Source organism: Nicotiana tomentosiformis, chromosome 8, assembly GCF_000390325.3.
Source record: "Nicotiana tomentosiformis chromosome 8, ASM39032v3, whole genome shotgun sequence".
Classification (NCBI taxonomy): domain Eukaryota; kingdom Viridiplantae; phylum Streptophyta; class Magnoliopsida; order Solanales; family Solanaceae; genus Nicotiana; species Nicotiana tomentosiformis.
Window position 1 is genome coordinate 101,468,721 of NC_090819.1, and position 23,334 is coordinate 101,492,054.

General features: G+C 37.5%; 1 protein-coding gene across 8 annotated transcripts; it reads right to left on the reverse strand.

The window, feature by feature from the left end:
* Positions 1-1,573: 1,573 nt before the first annotated feature.
* LOC104094514 (E3 ubiquitin ligase PARAQUAT TOLERANCE 3-like) lies at positions 1,574-22,140 on the reverse strand. 8 transcript variants are annotated; one of them, XR_011410531.1, is made up of 17 exons: positions 21,821-22,140; positions 21,150-21,237; positions 15,639-15,699; positions 15,386-15,522; positions 12,331-12,383; positions 12,171-12,240; positions 11,960-12,090; positions 11,591-11,761; positions 11,211-11,504; positions 10,630-10,677; positions 10,473-10,513; positions 6,763-6,850; positions 6,487-6,682; positions 6,221-6,352; positions 4,525-5,194; positions 4,129-4,251; positions 1,574-3,136 (listed from the first exon to the last, which is right to left on the reverse strand). XR_011410531.1 is itself a non-coding variant. In XM_070182573.1 (15 exons), exons 1-15 carry the CDS (start codon positions 21,987-21,989, stop codon positions 4,582-4,584), a joined length of 2,292 nt encoding a protein of 763 aa, XP_070038674.1. In that variant the 5' UTR covers positions 21,990-22,140; the 3' UTR covers positions 4,339-4,581. The 8 variants fall into 8 exon arrangements, 1 of the variants encoding a protein (XP_070038674.1); XR_011410529.1 differs by having other exon boundaries at positions 4,487-5,194; XR_011410526.1 differs by having other exon boundaries at positions 4,129-4,335; positions 4,487-5,194.
* Positions 22,141-23,334: the final 1,194 nt, after the last annotated feature.

Below are 23,334 nucleotides of genomic sequence, written 5' to 3' on the forward strand. Positions count from 1 at the left end.
TTATATTTAATATTATCTACACCAGACGAGACACTGTATGATTGGAGCTTAGCCAGAAGCAAGGCGCTAAAAAATATTCCCTCCATCTCAATTTTGTGATACTTTCCCTTCCTCCTGTCAGATAGAAGCTTTTCAAAGGGTGCTTCGTTTCCAGCTCTTCTTGTTCGATACCGCTTCCCGTCCTTGTAAATATCACTCCCTTACCGCTCTTATGGATCAATCGGTCAACTGTAGGAAACTGGCCAATTGCTGTCAACTGGTATCGGTACAACCACGAATCTCTTGTTTTCTTTGTTTACAGCTAGCCTTAAATAAATAGGAGTTCCTGCTTCTAGCTAGCTCAATCAGTGCGCTGGAATCTCAAGATTCAAATTATGAAAAACTTGACCAATATTATAAAATATATTTTTCTTATCGTGTTGACATGAAAAGAATTGCAACTTACGGTACTTAATTTTAATTTTAAAATATTAAAATGATTGAATATGATGTAACTCCAAAAATTAATCAAATTCCATGCGCCAAAATAGGGGTGTTCGTGATTCAATTAGGTTTGATTTTCATCTAAACCAAAACAAAACCTCGATTCAATAGATGTACAAATTAAACCAAACTAAAACCAAATAAAGTCTACTTTGTGTTCCAATTTCGGCCTTCTTATATTTTTCTTTTTGCATGAAGTACAAATTCATTTCATTCAATCTACTAAAATTAAAGACATAATTTCACATACAACATTATATGTTTAGCAAAAACTGAAAAAATTAATTAAGCTATTATATTTAAACATATATCTGCAACAAATTTAACGATGCATGAGATGTAAAAATTAATCACTTTCGTAGATCAAACTCATCCAACCTCAATGATTAAAACAATAAACAAATCACTCCTAATTAATTACAATATATAGAAGAATAGAAAACTCAAGTACACACAAATATGTCAATACAATTTTTTATGGCTTAAAATATATAAGGCATCTCTATAAAACTAAATACTTATGGTCATATAAATTTATAAATGGATATACTCAACAGTTGGTTGGTTTGATTTTTTTCTTAAATGTCAAACCAAACTAAATACTGTCAATTTGTTTAAATTGAAAACCAAATCAAATCAAAGGATATATTAGATTTTCACATCTGATTTATTTGGCTTTTGATTTGGTTCAATTTTTTAAGGTCATAAATTGGTACGTATGATTACCTCACCAATTAAAACATGCCTAAAAGACAATATTAGATACATAATGTTCTAATAATGTGACGCATTCAATTTTCATTATGGTTCTCGTTCCCTTTTTAGGTTGCAAAACGAGTGCTTGAAGTTGAATTTCGATGAACTGTTTTAGAAAACATTTTGACTGTTTCTTTTTCTGGTAAACAACTGTCTAGCTTTCTAGAAGACAAAAGACAATCCAAAGCATACATACGTGAAAAAAGTTTATACATACATGCTTGGCAAATACTAAATACACGTTTTAAAAGACAAGAAATGTCACATTAAACCCATCAGAACATGAAGAAATAAGGTCATGTTAGTTTCATTTGTTTTTTTAGAATAAGCGCAATTGTTACATTTAAGCGAAGATCCATAGCTTCTTTAACGAACTATTATAGAAAATTATATCAGCCAAAATACAGATATATGTATCGGAATTGGCACTCAATGAGTTTAAACCACTAATCTAAGCTGAGCCAATCGACAAATTAAGTACAATTGAAATGCTATACGAGCAGATTTATATCTGTAAAGTGAAACCGGATTGAAATGAGAGATAATTCATGACGCAACCCCCCAAGTCAATATAAGTGGATCAAATTAAACCAGACAATAAGTCAACAGCATATAAATGTCGCGCACCAAACCCACCCAGCCACTCAAAATTTTGAGTGGGTCTGATTTAGAATAAATAAAATAATAGATTAATCTGGCACAAAATCAAACTAATCCATTCAAAAAATAAGGTCAACTTGACGTACCTAGAAAGCCCAAATTTACCCATAAAAAAACAAAGAAATGACACCATATAGCCACTTTAAAGGGTTGATATTTAAAAATTAATCAGTACGTCCTAAATTTCAATTTTTCAATTCAGTTTTGCGGTATAAAAGTGTCCCGAAATTAAAATTTTTAGTTTAAAATTTCAAAACAGAATAAGCATTGGCAAATCTCTAAATAACACCCTGAAAATGGCTACATGTGCACTTGCCCCCAAAACAGCCGTCAAGTAGATGGAATTCTCCGTTAGTTTGACTTGAATCGGTAATGCACAGGTTGCGTTATTAACTGCTATTCAACCCTAACTGAACCAACCGAGTTTTACCCAAGCAACTTTAAGAGGTCGGGGCATGACCTGTTCATCTCAGCCAATTTCGTACTAAGCCAAAATTAAATTCACCCGCTTAACAGCTCTAGGCTTAAAGTTGCAAGTATCCCTACAGTTAGATCAGGCCAAATAACTGATGCTTAATAATACACAACACCAATATTATTAGCTAAAAGAAGAACCTGCATGGTAAGAGACCGATTTACGACTGCCCGTATAAAGTACATCCAATAAGGCTGAGTGCAATTATATTGAAGAGCCCATCGACAATCCTACTTTGAGAAAATTACTGTAGGATTGTTTTTCCCAGTTCACAAAATTTTCTTCAAAGGAATTATGAAGGAGCTCGGTCCTTTTTCTCTCTTTTTCTTTTCGGCTCTCCCCTTCTCCTGAATACTTTTTGGTGCGTGTGTGTGTGTGTTTGGGGGGGGGGGGGGGGTTGGGGGTAGGGGGAGAGGCACTATTGAAGTATGACGTATTGTCAGTGCAACCTCGATGCTCACCAATTCCTTTGCATTTTCCGAAGGACACAAAGAAAACAAAACAAGTGAGCCCGTTGTCTTTCTTTTGAGCGCGGAGGGGGGAAGGGGGGTTTCTGGAGGGACGGCAAGGAAAGTGTTTCAAGAAGAAATAAGGATAATGCATGGCTTGGAAGCAAGCAACAGTTCAGCTACTACTCTGTTGAACAAGCGTGTATTAATCAATCTAATTAACTATGCAATAAAGTGCCTGCTATATGGCAGATAAATCACACAAGTAAATCCTCCCGTTTCTGAATCATGCACCACATGGCACATACTGTACCTAGCGACATTAGGCAAAAAACATAAGCACCCGATACTTACACAAAAACTATGTACTAGTAATTTATAATGGTTAAATAAAAATTGGGGTATATATTTGTAAATGTACATGTGAGAACATGTCACATTAGGACTAGGTTGGTGTAATACTGGATGTAATTACGTTTTTTTCCTTGTCAATAGTTGGTGACTAGTTGCCTCTTCATCCCGATTGATCTGGTCTCAACCTACCTCAAACAGAACTCTCCTAAAATACTTTGACAGCGAATACTTGTTTGTGACGAACCACATAAGCAATATACGTGAAAACATATCGAGCGCCACTATAACGTACTGTTGTCGACAAACCACACTTTCCTAGACATCCGTAAAAACCATGGAGATTGTGTCAGACAGCATACATCCCGACATCATCTAATACGGGTCTGAACATGGTCACACCATTGCCATCCTAGGATTTATGTTTAATTAGAATTTAACATTTCTTTACTTCCAAATTAATATATTGGGAGCTTTCATTAAGAAATTGAATGCGATCCTGTTTGTTCTCGTCCAGGAATTCTCAGAGGAATTGCGTCATGTTCCAGGTAATGCCAGGCCACACTTTTACCACCGTGCAATGTAATAGAGGCCCACTTGGGGTACCATGATACAAGATCTTAAATTAGAACTAATCTTGTCGCAGTGAACCAAGGAAGGTTCCACAAGTGCTTGTGCATCTCTTGTTCGAATATAGGCATCTCACCAACATATCGCGGTATAACTTTATCGTAAGTTATGTTATCATAGTATTCATAGATTATATTGACGGGTATCATAGCAATTATTATTTTATTTGATAGATTTAGTTGTTAGCTAAAAGGAATTGGTAGGTGGACCAAATTAAGTGAATAGGACTCGAGGAGCAACTTGTCCCAGATCCAGTGAAAGCGGTTGAACTTACCTGCAGTAAGCATTAACAAACCTATTCCAAATTCAAGACAGAGAACATACCTCAAATCAGCTTCCATACCTTTGTCCAAAAGGATTGTTCGGCAGCATATAAAATGATCCAAAATACTATTTGTAACCAGTTGGCTTCTGGTTAAAACCTTTGTCTAGCATCCAGACCTCACACTAAAGAAGTGAAGAGGATTAGTTAGGAATATGAACAAAGGTTAGTCATGATGTTACTGTCCAAAAGCCGACCATTCTACAGATCTGTACCAACAAAGCCAACAGATATTGCAAATTAGATCCTAAAATACCTATGTATTTTATAAGTTGTAGGGACCTATATATTTCCATCATCTATAGGGATATAAAAGACCATATACCAAAGCTACAACAAAACCAAGTTAATACAAAGTACCTATTTGAAAGGAAACAGGAACCTGGTTGATCACCTACACTGATTTGAGCGCAACTTCATTTACAAGTTTACCACATGAGTCATGTTCATTACCCTCAATGAACTCTTTTTCGCTTGTGATAATAATCATCTCTGTGATCTTCATAAGAGCCGCTGCTTCTCCGTCTCTTGTTGTCATGTACCTCATCGGTGGAGTCTCTTGCATGGGGCCTGGAGTACTTTGGATCATGCCCAAAGCCCCTCTCTTTGAATCGTGCTTTCTGGTGCACAGGTGAACTAGGTTCTAGTGCAGAACTTGGGTGATGCTTCTGATGAGATTCTCTTACATGAGAATCGACTCTGTATTTACGATCAGAGGCTTGATAGTGATCCAAAGTAGAATCACACTCATGGCGCTTTCTTGAGTCCCGACTATGGTGTTGATGACTTTCTCTCCTTCGCCTATCAGAACTACTAGGAAAACCATCAGTGACAGAATTGGATCTGTCAGAGTGACGAGGCACCTTATCTCTACTAGCAGATGAGGAATGAGGACTTCTCTCCCTTCTTTTCTCAACATGGAGGTGCTTTTTCCGTGTTTTTCGAACAAAGCTGTCCCCAGAACAACTTGTACTTGGTTCCCTCTCCTTATGGAACTTTCCTGATGCTTCTCGATCATTTTTTGGGTAATGCTCCTTAACGTTTGACTCAGCCTGACAATGTTGCCCACTGTAATATGATAGTGTTAATTAAAATATAGTTCAATCAGACAATTGCTAAATGAAAAGGAAAGCAAATTAAAAGAAAAGTAGAAAACTATAGAAGGATCAAGGATGAGAGGTTGGAGGCAGGATAAAGGCAAAAGAAGTATGACAAGTACTGAAATGAAACTCAGTACTATTATGTGTTATAAATTCTCAGCTTATTCTAGAGAAGGACAAAGGAAATAACAAAATTCTTCAAAGGGAAAGCACTAGAATATTTGGCTACATATGATTAAAGTGGTCAAGTAGAATCCTGTTTGACCATACTTTGAAGGGAAAGAATGCACTTTTTTACTTCAGCAGGAAAGCATCAAGAGTCAGACACGAGGACTGATGTCAATGAATTCAATATTGTATGACATTGAAATGCAGAGTGAATTTGTCAAGGTTGAAAAATCTAATTTTGTAAAGTAGCAACCTTCTTAAAGTCTATAGTTGGCCTTTGTCAAACCTGCTTTAACTGTAAAATCTGACAAGATGACAAATAAATCATTGGATTTTAGACGGAGCCTTAGCCAGCAAAAACAAGGGAGATACTTGGGAGCAATCAAAGGAGAGAGATAATTGACTGATCGATATTCTACAGTAATCTTGAAATCAGCAATTCCAGAAAACAAATGACACATCAAAGTACTAAGAGACATAACATATATTCACAAAACATATTGTTCAGATGGTCCCATTGTTGCTTGTAATAAGTGTTTGAGTGATAATGTGACAAAAGGAAAAGTATGCATGCTACCACTAATCAGCAACCATTTGAGATGTGATAATTCAGAATTTGAGAGGATCGCGAGGGAGAGGAACAATGGGACTGATTTAACCAAAACCAAATCATATCCACTCCAAATAATGCCTTACATCTAGCTAAGATCCAAAAGCAATCTATGACATATAAAATTTGGAAGGCTACTTCCTGTTTTAGATATTGCGAGAGCAAAATAAACCTGTGCCAATCACACTCTACGACTGATTTATGTAGCAGACTTACCTTCCCAGTTTTTCATTCTGAATTCTGCTTTTATCTTCCGCAAGCTGGAGGCCCATGTACTCGTATTGGTTCAGTGGTAGATCATCTCTGTTTCCAGCTGGAAGTGCCATACCACCCATTCTCATGATTCCTCTGCAAGAAGTTTCCAGGGTCTTAAATTCATTTGGATCTTAAAAGGATAAAGGACATTCATTTAGATAAATGACAACAAGCAACTTTTGAGCTACAAAAGTTCATCAAACATATCCACCTAAAGAACTACTTACCCAGGTAAAGGCACGCCACCATGCATTGATCGCATATAAGGAGCAGTAAAAGGTGTTGGCGGAACCATATAAGCATTAAATGGAGCATTTCCAGCATTACCATACATATTTGCAAATGGCCTCAATGTGGAATATGTATTGCTATTCCAGTAAGGTGATGGATAGCCTGGAAACCCACCCGTAAGCATGGGATTTCCTGATTCAAGCACAACCAAAGCAAAAATATTTCAGACATCATACTGCATATGATGTGAATTAAACAAACAATGGGCATACCTGTCTGAAGCATCGGATTTGGATTGGAAGCAAAAGCGCAGTCTCTGATGAGATGATCGGGAGAACCACACATGTAACAGTTACGGTCCTAAGAACAATTAAGATAAACTATCATCAGTTTATGCCTACAGGCCCTACACTACAAAGCAGCATAACTAATTAAATAATCATTTTTCTTTCCCAATCAGTACATAATGATTATATATCTTTCTCTGGCTATCACTGATCAACAACAACAAACAACAACCCACTAAAATCCCACTAATGGGGTCTGGGGAGGGTAGTGTGTATGCAGACCTTACCCCTACCCCGAAGGAGTAGAGAGGCTGTTTCCGAAAGACCCTCGGCTCAAAAAAAAAAAGACAAAAGGGACAAAAAGGGAGACAATATTAGTATCACAACAACAATCATAGGATAAATAGGAACACCATGAAATCCAGAAGAAAGATGCAAAGTAAAGGGAGACAATATTAGTAAATATTAGTATCACCACAACAGTCATAAGTAAAATAGGAACCTCATGAAATCTAGAAGAAAGATGTAAAGCAAAAGCGATAGCTAGTAAATAGGACCTGTACTGAAAAGAGAAATAGTAAGCCACAACATTCCCACTAGTTATCTTAAAATAAAATAAAAAAAATAAAATAAAATAAAATAAAATACATGGCTAGTCCCACCATGTTACGAAGTAAGGCACGACTCAACTACCTCCTAACCTACAACCCTAATACTCGACCTCCACATCTTCCTATCAAGTGTCATGTCCTCGGAAATCTGGAGCCTCGCCATATCCTGCCTGATCACCTCTCCCCAATACTTCTTAGGCCGCCCTCTACCTCTTCTCGTGCCCTCCGTAACCAGCTGCTCACACCTCCGTACTGGAGCATCTGGGCTTCTCCTTTGAACATGTCCGAACCATCTAAGCCTCGCTTCCCGCATCTTGTCATCAATGGGAGCCACATGCACCTTCTCCCGAATATCATCATTCCCAATCTTATCTATCTTAGTGTGCCCGCACATCCACCGCAACATCCTCATCTCTGCTACTTTCATCTTCTGGATATATGAGTTCTTAACAGGCCAACACTCAGCCCCATACATCATGGCCGGTCTAACCACCGCTTTATAAAACTTACCTTTGAGTATCGGTGGCACTCTCTTGTCACACAGGACTCCAGATGCTAACCTCCACTTCATCCATCCTACCCCAATACGGTGTGTGACATCCTCGTCGATCTCCCCTCCCCCCTGGATAACCGAACCAAGGTACTTGAAGCTGCCTCTACTCGGGATGACCTGCGAATCAAGCCTCACATCCACGCCCACTTCCCCTGGCTCAGCGCTGAACTTACACTCCAGGTATTCCGTCTTCGTCCTGCTCAGCTTGAAACCCTTAGACTCAAGAGCCTGTCTCCAAACCTCCAGCCTCTCGTTAACACCGGCTCGCGACTCATCAATCAGAACTATGTCATCGGCGAATAGCATGCACCATGGCACATCCCCTTGAATATGGTGTGTTAACGCGTCCATCAATAGGGCGAATAAGAACGGACTGAGCGCAGAACCTTGGTGTAGCCCCATTACAACAGGAAAATGCTCAGAGTCACCTCCTACTGTCCTAACCCGAGTCTTAGCCCCATCATACATGTCCTTAATCGCCATAATGTAGGGAACCGACACACCTTTTGCCTCCAGGCATCTCCAGAGAATTTCTCTAGGAACCTTGTCATATGCTTTCTCTAGGTCAATAAACACCATGTGCAGAAACTTCTTCCTCTCTCTGTATAGTTCCACCAACCTTCTAACAAGGTGTATAGCTTCTGTAGTCGAACGACCCGGCATGAATCCGAACTGGTTGTCGGATACAGACACCGTCATCCTCACCCTCGCTTCAACCACCCTCTCCCAAACTTTCATGGTATGACTCAGTAATTTGATACCCCTATAATTGTTACAACTCTGGATATCACCTTTGTTCTCATACAATGGAACCACCGTACTCCACCTCCACTCATCCGACATCCTTTTCCCCTTAAAAATAATATTAAACAACCTAGTCAACCACTCCAAACCTGCTCTCCCCACACACTTCCAAAATTCCACCGGAATCTCATCTGGCCCGGTCGCTCTGCCCCTACTCATCTTACGCATAGCTCCCACGACCTCCTCGACCTCGATACGCCTGCAGTACCCAAAGTCACGGTGACTCTCGGAATGCTCCAATTCGCCTAGCACAATATCACGATCCCCTTCTTCATCCAGAAGTTTACGAAAGTAAGTCTGCCATCTCCTCTTAATCTGGACATCTTCCATCAATACTCTACCATCTTCGTCCTTGATGCATCTCACTTGGTCCAAATCCCGAGCCTTCTTCTCTCTCAACTTGGCCAGCCAGAATAACTTCTTCTCCCCACTTTTTCCCCCCAATTCCTCGTACATACGACCATAAGCCGCAGTCTTAGCCTCTGTGACCGCCAACTTAGCCTCCTTCCTAGCTGCCTTATACCTATCCATGCACACTCGCCTCTCCTCCTCGCCTATGCTCCCCACTAACTTCAGGTACGCCGCCTTCTTTGCTTCCACTTTCCCTTGGACCACTTCATTCCACCACCAGTCTCCTTTGTACCCACCAGAGACGCCCGTCGAGACCCCTAACACCTCTCTCGCAACCTCCCTAATACAGTCTGCTGTCGTTGACCACATAGTGCTCGCGTCACCACTGCTCCTCCAAGCTCCTATAGCCGACAACCGCCCCTCCAACGCTTGGGCTTTATCCTTAGTTAAGGCTCCCCACCTGATTCTCGGTCTTCCTCGAGTAGACCTTTTCCTCCTCTTTAACATAATACCAACGTCCATCACCAAAAGCCTATGCTGCGTCGCGAGTATCTCACCCGGAATCACCTTGCAATCCTTGCACAACCATCTGTCACACCTCCTGAGGAGGAGATAGTCAATCTGGGTCTTCGCCACCGTATTTTGAAAAGTAACCAAATGCCCCTCCCTCTTCTGAAAGCTAGAGTTCGCAATCACCAACCCAAAAGCTTTAGCGAAGTCCAACAACGATGGCTATCACTGATCAATAAACCAAAAATGTTGTATAACTTAAACATTGCCAGGATATCAGGAATAATGTATTTTAATACAAATTAGTTTCAAGCCACAGGGAAAAAAAGTAGAAATGTTTCTTGATTCTAGAACCAGACGTTAGAAGTAACAACAAGGACGATAGTTTTACCTTTTTTTCCAGTAAGGCAAAAGTAGAAAAATGTCCGGACTCAGGATCCACAAATTACTAATAAGAACATGCTTCTTTCTTAAATAAGCGAAAAAGCATAAGTTAAAGTAACGCCAGCAAAGTAAATACACTTCCTCCAATAAAGCTTAACATAGCCAAGTAGAAAGTAAATGAAGACATCAAGAAAGAACATGCATTTATACGCAAAACATGGGTTGATGTTTGTGAAGGCATTACAAATAACTCAAAATTAAGCCTAAAATCACTGACCATGCTCAGCCTGAAGTTAGACTAACCTCTCTTTAAAGCATATAGGTCAATTTCATCTTAAAATCAAAGAAAAATGGAAACAAGAACCCAAGATAAGATACAGAAAAGCTTCAGCTGTTATAGTTTTATAATGGTTAGCACACATGTCCACATGAAAATACCATAAAACAGTAGCCAAGTATACTGGATAAAAGTTGCATAATACCCTTTTAACTCTACCAGCAGGCAGAAAATTCACGTCCCCACCTGCATTAAGATATATAAGCAACAAAAGATTTGTTACTAATGAGAAAAAATCAGCATTAAGATAGCAAAAGATCCAGAACGAAATTCAGAATGCCAGTACCACAAGTAAACCCTACCTCTTGTGTCACACCACTGGCCTTTATTCTTCTTGATGGAAGAATCAGCTGTAATCAAATAGTCCGTGAATAAGTACATTAAAACCACTATACAGAGCAATAATCCAGGAGACAAAGCAAATATAGGGACTGTAAAAGTAAAACAAATCTCAACCTTTTACCGCATGCAGTGATACAACTTGTTTTAGTCAAGAGACAATCAATATGAACAGTGCTTATTTCCTTTTTACATTTTTTATCACAACATAGTAGGTGGGGACGAAAAACCTAAAACATCCAATGCTCTAGAGCAATGCAAAAAGTTACTAAACGTAACCAGCTAAAAGGATAAGACAATGAGTACAATAGAAATTGAAACTCAAATCTATGTAAGATAGTGATTGGAAAAGAAAATCAGTTTTTTTCTTGAGTAAAGATTACAAACCAGAATTGACTTTGCTTTTCTTTCATAGTGAAGTGGGGATAGGGGCGGCACTTGCAAACATTGGATATTGAGATGTTCACCATTTAAAAGAGAACCATATGAACATTTCATATGCAGAAGAAATAGCTACAAAAACTAGTCAGTTATGAGCTAATACCTTCATCCTGAACATGTGAATGAAGCAAATTAAGAGGCTTGCTTTCACCCTGACAATCTTCTGGGTCATCAGGTACACTTGGAAAATTCCAGTGATTAGCATATCGACCTCTTCCTCCATCCATATGTTGCATTGTCCTTGAATTTTTCCGAATAAGTGAGTCATAAAAAGATTCTGCCATTACTTGATTGGATCCTTTTCCGGTAGCTGAGGGTGAATGAGGCATCTCTGGTTCCCGTTGTACAACAGTAACAGCACAGGAAACATCCTTCACCTGAATTCCAGATTCACCATCTGCATTGAGAAGCAGGTCAGTCAGCCCTCATTCACTAGCAGTCTCTTTTCAAGATTCACATTTCTCATATAGCAATCATTTTCACCTGGAGCATATTTGCGTAAAGCATTTTCTGACCCAGTGACAACCATCTGAGATTCAAGAAAATGCTCAATCGCTTGCCTGAGAGATAAATTTGGTAGCAGATTTTCCACTTTACATCTACTAGAAAGGCATTTTGGGCACATTGCCTTTTCAAGAAGAACTAGGCGAATGCCTACAGATACCCAGAAAAATTAGAAGTATATTCTCAATGATGAATATATTATCCAAGAACAGAAGATGCTTAAATGATAAAAAAAAAGGCAAATAGCGCAGGTGATGAAAATGCGCACATTTCAAAAGAAACAAATGCATGATCGAAGCAGGGACAGATGAATCAATGAAATTGCTCAATAATGCAGATACTACTCACATTTCTCACAAAAACTGTGCTGGCAGCAAGGTATCATCACAGCATCCTTAAAAAAGGTGTTGCAGAGAGGGCATTTCAGTTCTGCTGGCAAATTACAATTGGGCAATGCTGGAAAATTGGGGCTTACCACCCTTTATCCATAAGACAACAAACATCAGCCGTGCTTATGGGCTAAATGAATGACTAAAATAGAAGGTAGAGAACATAATACTTTTGCAATGTTGCCACTTCTCCAGTTTTTGGTTCAGGTAATTTTGCGTCATTCTTGCTTTGATTAGAACCTGAGACAAAAATTCAACCAATTTTTTTCAAAAAAAAAAAGGAACAAAAAGAAAATCACCTTCTAAGATATACATAACACTAAGACCAACCTCTTTGGATAGCTTGACTTAGATCACTTGAATCAAGCTTTTGATTCTGAAACCTGGATGAAAGGAGAATCGCATTAATTCCTTTTTTATGAAGTAAGGTGTTATCATTAAAAAGGCATCAAGAAGATGCATAAGAAAAAAAGGGTACAAAGAGAGATGACGGTTAGCTATGCTAATACAAAAAAAGCTATGCTAGGATAGGATCAGGGAGCTAACAAAGTCCAAAAAATAGTCGGTGCTAGTTACAGGGGTCATGTAGTTCCAACCAAAAAGACAAACTAAACATCTAGCCTTGAGAAAACAAGCTGGAGTTGAGACACCATCAAAACGTCTGCCATTTCTCTCTGTCCAGATACACCAAAAAATAGGTGCTGGGATCATTTTCCATATCCTTCTGATGGCCTTATCAACTTTTCACAAAAACCAGCTATCATAGGCTTCCCTGACTGAGGGATGACCCATGATAATCCAAAAATGGAGTATCATATTAATTACACCAGACATGTTTCATGCAAAAAATAAAAATAAAAAGATCGCACGGTCCCCATTGACATGATTGCAAATAAAATGAGAATTGAAGGCAGAAGCAAGAAACAGTCAACGTTGAAAATAACACCATGTATCACAAATCAGAAGGGAATGAGAAAGGCTGTGCATTTGCATGGTTTGGCATAACCAAGGGAAATGCATTTTACTGATACAACCTTTGGAACCAAGATTGAAAATCAGCAGAAGCAAGAGAAGGTGAACATTTCCCATCTACTTGAGCCTTAAGTAGACAAAGTTACCCAGTACCTTTACTCGCAAATACCTAGTGAATTGACCGAGCTGTACACAAAATGGCCCAGACAACCTTCAACCCCCCCCCCCCCCCCCCCACAAAAAAAAAGTTAGAGAGAGACTACCGCTCCTTAGGCTAGAGTCAAGGAGAAACCAAGTATATATTATGGCCCGACATTCTATGCAATTTGTTATCATATTTTTGACACAAATAAGACAGACTAGGCAGAGATATATAAATTGCATACAAATGCAGGAGCCTAAGAACCAAGTCCCTAACCCATCTGCGACTGAAAAATTAGGTACGTAGGCCCTCAAAGCACGAAATAAGAATTTAGATACAGGAGAACGAATAGAGGAAGAAGGGAGGCGGAACACCACATATGTAATTACACCTCTTCAGTGTATTGCCCGAAAGAATTATTATGGCGTGTAGCAAGGACATCAGAATATGATGAACAATGCGGAAAGAGAGAACTTTGGGGGACTGTAATGGTGTGGGCCACTCCCTCTACCATTCTCCACTTAAATACCAAGCTTTTATCTGCGGCGTGGTCCAAACTTGTTGACGTGTGCATAACCCCACACATGACGCGTTGCACTCTTACCACTAAACCAAAACCTTAAGGGCAAATTGAATGTTACTTGCAGATAGCAACATCTTTACCTAGTTCTCGTTTTATTTGTACACTTTTCTATACTAGAGAAATTATTTTTGGGTCCAATAAAATCTCATTTACTTACCCAAAAGAGAAAGTTCAGAATCTTAAGCATTGGCAGCAGGTACTAACATCACTTCCTTTTATGGAATAGGAAAAGGTCTTTAAAACAAAACTTGCTAGAGGTATGGTTAAGTAGGTTTTACATCAATTTACTACCAACACTTCACTAGAAATGTTAGTTTACAGTGTCAAGTTTGAGTTCTAACATTTTTTGAGATCAAACAATATAATGGATGATAAGAATGGACCTTGACCCTAATTCAAAGGATGAGAAGAAATGAACATTAGGCGTAACTCAACCCCAAAAAGCTAGCTCATGAGGTGATGCGAATAATCTCGTCCCACATCGATGTGAGACACTAACAAAATTCAAATGGCTTAAATAGTACAACTACCAAGAAAAGATCCTTAAAAACATACTTTTCTAAATTTGAGTCACACAATTGCTAATAAATAATATATAGAAAGACAATGATTTGGATAAAATATAGTGTTTCAATCGCTTTTTTACCATTATCAGAAGTATGAAACAAAATTCGAATTTACTAGAGAACATAAAATCATGGTATCTGCCATTTTCTTTGATCGACGAATCATTGTATCTATTGTACTATGCAGGTTTTAATTTTGTTAAAATAAAGAATATTGTTCAAAGAGTACTAGGAAAAAAACTTCGGAATAATTGGAGGGCCATACATCAAGAATTTGTGGTTAGAGGATTTTTTTTCTTTTTTTTTATAAGTCAAAATATTAATCATGAAACACCAAGCGGTGTCAAAAGTATGCACATGTTGCTCATATGACTTGACTCGAGTCACGCATAGGTATTTATGAAGTTTACAGAAAGAAAAGTAGAAGTCATGACTAATCTTTCTTTACTTTTTTTTCCCTTTACTTTCCTTTGTTTAATAAAGATATTATGAACAAAGAGAAACCTATAAAATAAGCGTATACAACATTATACATGCCAGTAATATTAAGGAGCAAAGGGTTCCTCTTGGTCAAGCCTCCAGGACAAACTTTCAGCTTACAAAAGCTGCCTAAGAATAAAAACACAACATTCTATTTGTTCACTCAACTGATGAACCTAGAATATCTGTCATATATTTCGGTCTTTATCAAGATCCTGAAGTATTGGAAAAACTATCATGCTACTGCTAGTATCCACACAAAAAAACATAAGTTTAGCAAAGTATATACTTGTAGGAAATACAAAGGAGAGTACAATGTAACATATTGGTTAAACAAGCTATCCCCTGCTTCCTTTTCAGTTTAACATTATTCAAGTATAAAGTATCAGTAATCCACTAACTAGCAGCTACTTATGCAGCGTAGCTGAATAGTGCACAGAAGCATATATGTAAAGCAGTTGGTTTTAAAGCTATTCCACTTTTATTTTATTATTATTATTATTATTAAACTTTCTGCATTTTATGGTGGTGGGGGTAGGGGGAGGTAATCTTACTGAGGTTACTCAATGAACCAGAAATATACTCTCTTTTGCTGAATAGAAACTTACTCCAAATTGAAAAAGAGAGGCAGAAATAATATACCTTGGACCAGAAAGGTTTTCTTTCTCAAAGTCCCAGCAGTTCTTATTACCAAACCCTATATCACTGTCGAGAAATGTTCCCTCAGCCACCGGACAAATGTCAGCCCCAAAGTCATCAAACACATCTACTTGCCCACTCTGTAATATATGTGAGACATGAGGCAACATACAAAGTTTTGGGGTTGACTATCTAAAAGGGAAAAAATGCTATAGATAGCATGGGTGCGGCAAGTACAAATGGTAACCACACTTACTGCATGATAAATAGGATCAGCATCTTTCAGCCCTAATTCCTTCATTATACCAATTGGCGGCCTGTTACCATATCAGATCACATGAGAGAAACTTCAGAAAGCAGCAACAAGCTTAAATGACATATCATTATTAAAGCACTTCAGTATTTAGACAACATAGTTAGGGAAGCACAAGAATCGTGACCGACACCATAAACATTCCATACAACACAGAACCCCATTCAATGACTAAGGCAAGGCCTAAGAACTTTAACATACAAAAGGAAAACAAATAGAATATTTGGTCGCATAAGTAAGTGAAGACCAGAAACAACACCAACTAGCTTCAAGCTAATAACTAATATACATTCAACCACACTTCTGCAAGCTGGGACTCATCCAACAATAAATAGGTCAAGGTCCATATATTTCCACTTTGTTAAATTTAAGTATAGGCAACTCAATTGTTGGACTAAAATGGCCCAAAGATACACTTAACATGGTGTGATATTATCCGCTTTGGGCCAAACCCGCACGGTTTTCCCCAAAAGGCCTCACACCATTAAAAACAGACAACTCCTTATAAGTAGCTTCTTTTTCTTTTCTACTTTCCAAGTGAGACTTTGTTCACATACCCATCAATCTCCCCATTTTACTAAGTTCCACATGAGCCATATCCATTATTTGGAGATTAATTGTGTGCCACCCACATGATCTTGAGTATTTACGGTCACCGATGCCCAGCCTACGTGTCTTCAAAGCTACGGATAAAGGTCGTAAACCCCGTAGATGGGCAAAGGCACTAAGCCAGGTCCAAACGCCACTCCGTCATCTCCATAGTCCTGCAAAACAATTGACTCTGATACCAGTTGTCGGGGCTAAAATGACCCAAAGATATTCTTAACATGGTGTGATATTGTTCGCTTTGGGTCAAGCCCGCACGGTTTTTCTCCAAAAGACCTCATAACATTAAGAACATCCAACTCCTTATAAGTAGTTTCTTTTTCTTTTCTACTTTTCATATGGGGCTTTGTTCCCACACACCCAACAAGTCGATCTGTACCAAATCAGCCACCCACGAAAGTACTTCTATTTGTGAAAATTTTTGCTATTTAAAATGCCAAGATTTCTAGAGGTTCAAGCAGTAAAGCAAAGGCAGTTTGCATGAGGGAGAACTAATTGTTGTATCATAATGAATAGACTTAGAAGCATGTTTCTATAAATGGGGCAGTCAAGATAAAGGAGGAAAGGTATATTAAGAAAAGAAGAAAGAAATTACAATTGGGAATTGAGAATTGAGTAAAGGTGGCTCTCATAAATGTTTAAGGGTTTTGGATTTTAGCATGCTTTACCAATGAATGATATTCATCGGTAAACATCTCCCCTCTTCTCCGGTACATGTCCTCTACCCAACTTCAGTATGTAATAGCAAAGTGATGATATCGAAAAGTATACCCACAATTATCCTATTTTTCTCCTCTGCTACCTGATTCTAACACATAAGGAGAGGCTGAACTAACATCAGGCAGCACAGTAGACCCAAAAACATGGAGCAACTCAATAGAAATCCTTCATAGAGCAAAGCTTTTGTCTTTAAATGTGCATAAAGAAGGAAAAAGGGATTTTCCCAACTGACAAGGTGCTTCGGTTCATAATTAATATAACTCCATTTTGCTAAATGACATCACTAATGTCCAAATGGTCTAAATGCATGTGCAATTTCCTAGATACAAAAATTGTTCTAAACGACGTCATGCTTGATACTCGTTATCGACCTCATTTATACCTTGATACCTCATTGATATCATAGGAGCAAATTCTCTATTGTATATTCAATCTTTTTTTTAACCGAGAAATTCTCGATGGTGGCGCATTGTTAGGAACTCGGAGGATAATAAGCCCGTCCCTCTATCTTTCTCCACTTAATGCCCGACTTTTGACAATGACTGGGTTCAAACCCGTGAGTGCACCTAGCACACATCACGCATTGCACTTTTACCACTAGACCAAAGCCTCAGAACGATAAATTTTAGCATTGTTAATCTTTAGAGAAAACCATAAAAGCTTCTAGAAAACGAAATAATCAAACCATAAGAAATTTCCTGGATTCGATGAATCTCTGGTCATAAAAGGCTCTAAAAGTTTATTAACATCCCTATCTAGCACCTGAACAGCAAGAAAATGTATAAAACAACATTTATTTATCAATATTAATGATTGGATCATTGTTGTAGAAAATCATATTATCGAATAGGATTCTCCGCTTTTTGTACTCATTATGGATATAGAGATTTTCCTTATTTTCATAAAGAAACAACTATTTTACCAAAAAGATGGCACTCATTTATTAGGGAAAAAGAGAAGCACGCAAAGAGTTGCCAAATTAATCCTTAAGCAAACACTAAAAGGTTGTTTGGTAAGATAATTTAGAAGTTAAACCCCAATGAATTAGGCTTGTGTCAATCTGAAAAAGAAAATAACAATTTATTACATCTTTGGATCAGGTCAAAGTACAATAACAACAAACCCAGTAGTTTCCCACAAGTGGGGTCTGGGGAGGGTAAGATGTACTTTGGATCAAGTCAAAGTAAATCTTTTATTAAGAAACAACACCAAGATAATCGGGTACATCTTTGTGTTACTTAAAATATTTGTTATGGTTGATGGGAAGAAATCGCCAAGAGTTTTTGATCGCTGCTTGGAATTGAACTCTGGTCTCCAAGATTTTCACCCACTTCAATAATTGCTACGCCACACCCTTGGGTACTTTTGTGCTACTTAAAATACTTTATAGAATCTAAGCTTTAAACGCATACAATTTGACTTGTCGATAAGTTTGATAATGGTATTTTCAAATATACTAAAATTCAACAAGTCTATAATTAACGCAACATAACCCCATCAAAGAATATCTAAGACTATGCAAAAAGACATTAAACAACTTATGCCATACTAGCAGGCAAAGTAGAAGAATTCGCCAAAATGCTCATCCAAAAGTAACAAGATCAAATTATGTATTAAATGATGCAACTTTTCACGAGATAAACTAATAATTTGAAGATTAGAGAGCTCCCATCTTGCTTTCTCTACCAATTAATTGAAGTGAGAAATGGAAACATGCACTTGCTTAATTAGGAACTAACAAATAAGACAACCTTGCATGGTAGTGTCCCCAATGAAGATGGTGTCAGCGTCAGCGTCAGGAACAAAACCGATTCCTAATCTCCCCAAACTCCATGTGTAATTCCTCCATTGTTTCTAATCATGTGATGTGAAAGAATATGAACCTAGGATCGCGTCCAGATTCCATCTTTGCAATATTAGCACTTTAGTATGGGATAATGCAACTTGGAAGGAAAAGTTTAGCTTAATGTGTAAGTTGGACCGGGCACCACTGTTATTAAAAATTAAGTTTTTCTTAATAAAAGAAAAACAAGGTTTGGCTTGCATAATCCCTTTTAACGTATGGTATATATTAGTATGCAATGCTAATAGAAAAATATTTTATGGTAGTTAACATATGGTACATATTTCATGCTATGCTTGTTTTTCTTTTTGATTTTTTTTTTTTTCCACTTCACTAAATATTACCAATTTGAATATGAAAAGTAAATATTTCTAATATATTTCCTTTGCCAATCCATTTTAAATCTCAAAAAATGTAGTTGTTGAAAAGTAAAAACGTAAACTCAAGAATGCTCTCAATGATCTGTTATTTGGAAAGAGAGAAATAGAAGGGCATTTTAAGGGGTGGAACAAGATTTTGTGAAGTTGCAAAATGGTCTTTTGTTTTTAGTTTCTTTTTGGTGTACACATGATCTACTCCGTAACTATGAGAGGCTAGTCTAATAGGATTTTTGTCTTAGACTGCAGTGGTTAACGTTGTGTTCTCACTACTCTTTCGTTTTTCATAGTGCCGGGTCTATTTACTGGTTATTGCTATTGCTTTTTATCTATTTTTTGATTTTTATGATGTTGTTATTATTCCGCTCGTTTCTGTTGATGGTACTGATATATTGTCTTTTTTTTCTTTTCGTCTTCTTGAGTTGAGGGTCTTTCCGGAATAACATCTCTACTCCTTTGGGTGGGATTTTACTGGATCGTTGTTGTTGTTTGGTGTACACATGAGGTCCCTATTTGTATAGAGGATAGGGTCTCTTTTGTTGAGAACCATATTTTGGTGTATCCATGAGGTCACTGGGTTTTTTGTTGTTGTTGTTCTCTTTGGTATACGGTTTATACAGGGGGTTCTCCCCAATTGTTAATAAAATTGTTTACCTTATCAAAAAGAAGTATGCTCTCAATGAAGCATTGTTACAGCAAGATCTCAAACCACAAACTTTGACTTAAACGCATCACCACGATTTGCGATCATTCAGTGTTATCAAAGACAGAAAGAAAAATTGAAGCAGTTGGAGCTCTAAACGGTAAGCATTAACAAAATGCAGGATTTAATAAAGAAAGGTGTAGTTGAAGGGAAAATGTGTTCAAGAATAATGACTATAAAACCAAACCACAATTATGTAAACAAAAGAATTGGATAAGTTACAATTAGGTGAAATATTTATTGTTTGGTGTCAGTCTTTTTTGAGACAGCCTACGGGCAACGAGGCACATGCCTTAACGCCTTGGTATGGCTACCGCTTAAGCAAGGCAAAGCACATAGCCTATTTTGAACCTAATTTTAGGGTTTAAGCGCGTCTCAAACAATCCTTTGACAACATTGCAATCATTGATAAAACAATACAACTTTCTGTTGGATTTTTAACTGACACCCTCATTTAATGGGTGATTTCAACTGCCTATGCACGGACGCTAACCATTCAAGGCAATCCTTTGCGATCGCACCAGCTAACACTACAACTATAGCAAGGCTTCCACTCCACCACTTTCCATCCAAATATGCTTATAGCAGATACACTATTGCTGAGTGCTACACATGCATAATCGTCTCAACAAATATCAAGAAAAACTATCACATGACTATTGCCGGATACTACTCACATAGAATCAATCGCGACCAATATCAAGAAAACTATAAAAGACAGCATATGTGTCCTCTGTGGTTCTTTGAATGCGGGCATATGCAAATGGCGTTCAAAAGCGCCAACCTTCAATCGAGCAACAACTCATTTTTATACCATATAACTTCAGATCATGGTCCTCTAGCAGTTCTGTCCATGGCTCCATGCCATCTACCTCTTCCATTAACTAATATAATCGTATGTCCATCTTGTGTGACATTCATAGTGCTCTAACTCAAAAGATTACCAATAAATCCCAAGTCAACAATGCAAAGCCCATCCATAATTGAGCATCAATTCTCTTTTATACAGTTCACAAACTAATCTTACCTCATACAATACATATCCATTAGTCAGTGCAGGGAAAAGCTAAAAATCACTCTCTCACAGCAAAAGACGAAAGAATCTAGTTATAAAATGAATTCAATTGAGGTAATACCTAATAGTAAGACATATATTAGTAAAATTTCCTAAAGGGATTTTGCATTTCAAAGAAGTAAGAACTCACTTAGTAGCTGAAGGGATCGTTCCAGCGGGAACTCTCTTGACAATTACACTTGACCCACTCGAAATCTGAAAATTTTCGTCATTATACTCTGCAATGAATAACACAAGAAGATTATGATAAATTTCAGACATGCAAACACATATATAGGAATGCATAGATAGATGTTACTCTGATCATACATTTCAGCATACGGAATTTTTGTCCGTTGCATTGGCTTAGAACTCTCAGGAAACTACTCTCTCTCTCTCTCTCTCTCTCTCTCTCTCTCTCTCTCTCTCTCTCATATATTTCAATAAAAAATTCCCAAACGTAAACTTTCACATACGCACAAACACGTTGATATACGCATCTCTGAATTAAGTTAATTTTTCAAATACATGTATGTCGCCACACTCACATACACGTCACTCTCTCACACACACAATCTCTCTCTCTCTCTCTCTCTCTCTCTCTCTCTCTCGCTCTCTCTCTCTCGCTTGCACACTAATTAAAACTACATTTCAAACATTAAAAATCAGGAACCTATGAATATATACGCACTATCTATACTTAGCTCTATGTATCTCTGAGTTAATAAATTCCAAGCCATGCGCATAAAGTACAATAAATAAACGGCCAATTAATGACTCAAACAAAAACAGAAGGAAAAAAATACAGAAGAATTAAAGGACCTTGGCCGGAGAGGGCGTCAGAGAAAACGAGATCAAAGTCCTGACAAATGTTGAGATTCTTGCGGCGGATGATCTTCAACCTCAGCTCTCGCACCGAGATAGACGGCCGGCCGTCTATATCAACGGAATCGAAGCTTGGACAGCTCCTGAATTTGAAGTGAATTGACATTCCTTTCTACCAGATCCAATTCAAACGATTGGCAAATCTATCTGTATATATATATATATATATATATATATGTAGAGAGAGAGAGAGAGAGGGTTCTTCAGGAAGGGGGCTAATTGGCTAAACAAGTAACGGAAGTTGAAAAAACAGAAGACAACTAATTGAAGCGGTTCCTATAGAGTTTTATGACTCAGAAGAGAGGGGAGGGTCACGTGTTCTCGGCATGGCTATTACGTGTAACAACTAGTAAGACAACTGGGACACATCAAAAGTGTGCTTCGTCTGGGCCAAAACGTTAAACGTCAGCGTATTGGTAAAAACTGCATATAGTATATGTGCGTGCATAGTGTGTGTTTGATCATATACATATATGATTTAAGTAGAAAGGAGCGGGTACGCCGACCAAATATTTCGTATAACCTTATTTGAATCGTAATTTTTTGATTATTGAATTATCGATTTGAACATTTTGCTCGGTGAGTTTAAGAATAAGATATGACAATAAAGGCTACGAAATAATAAAGCTTTGTAAGTAGTAAGATATTGAACGCATACTTTAAAATTACAAAATTAAAATTTACTATTTTGTAATAGATTTTAGTATTACATTTATGAGTGAAGTGAAATCTTACTATAGATTCAGTAATCAAACTTTTATTGATGTGTAATCAAACTTCAAAATTTATTATCCGCTTAATGGATAATTATTTGTTACGTTATTACGATCATCATTAGTGTAGAAATAAATGTGATCAATTAGTTAAATATCCGCTTAATGGATAATTATTTGTTACCAATGGAGAATTTCTTACAATCTTAAATTCAATATTCTATGCTAGTGTTAATATATCGTCAGAAAAACATGCATACGTTGAAGCCGATATACCACAAAATGAAGCCCCGAATAGATCAAGATTGAATCAAAGTATAAATACCATGATAAAGAATCAGTCGCGGGAACAAAGATCTAATGGTTGAGCGAGCGTTCATAATATATCCTATCATGGATGAATACCATGAGGAGAACACATGAACGAGAAAGACTATGAGCGATGTGGCAACGTATTGATAAAAAGTGTCAATGTATTGGTGAAAATTGGATATATTATGTGCGTGTACGCATATATATATCTAAGTCGAAAAAAGTGGGTATGACTACACCCCACGACCAAATATTTCGTATAACCTTATTTGAATTGTAATTTCTTGATTATTGGATTATCTATTTGAATATTTTGATTGACGAGTTTAAAAATAAAATATGACACTTGAAGATTCAAAATTAGTAATGCCCTTGTAAGTAGTAATATATTGAGCGCATTTTTAAAATTACAAAAAATGGCGTTAT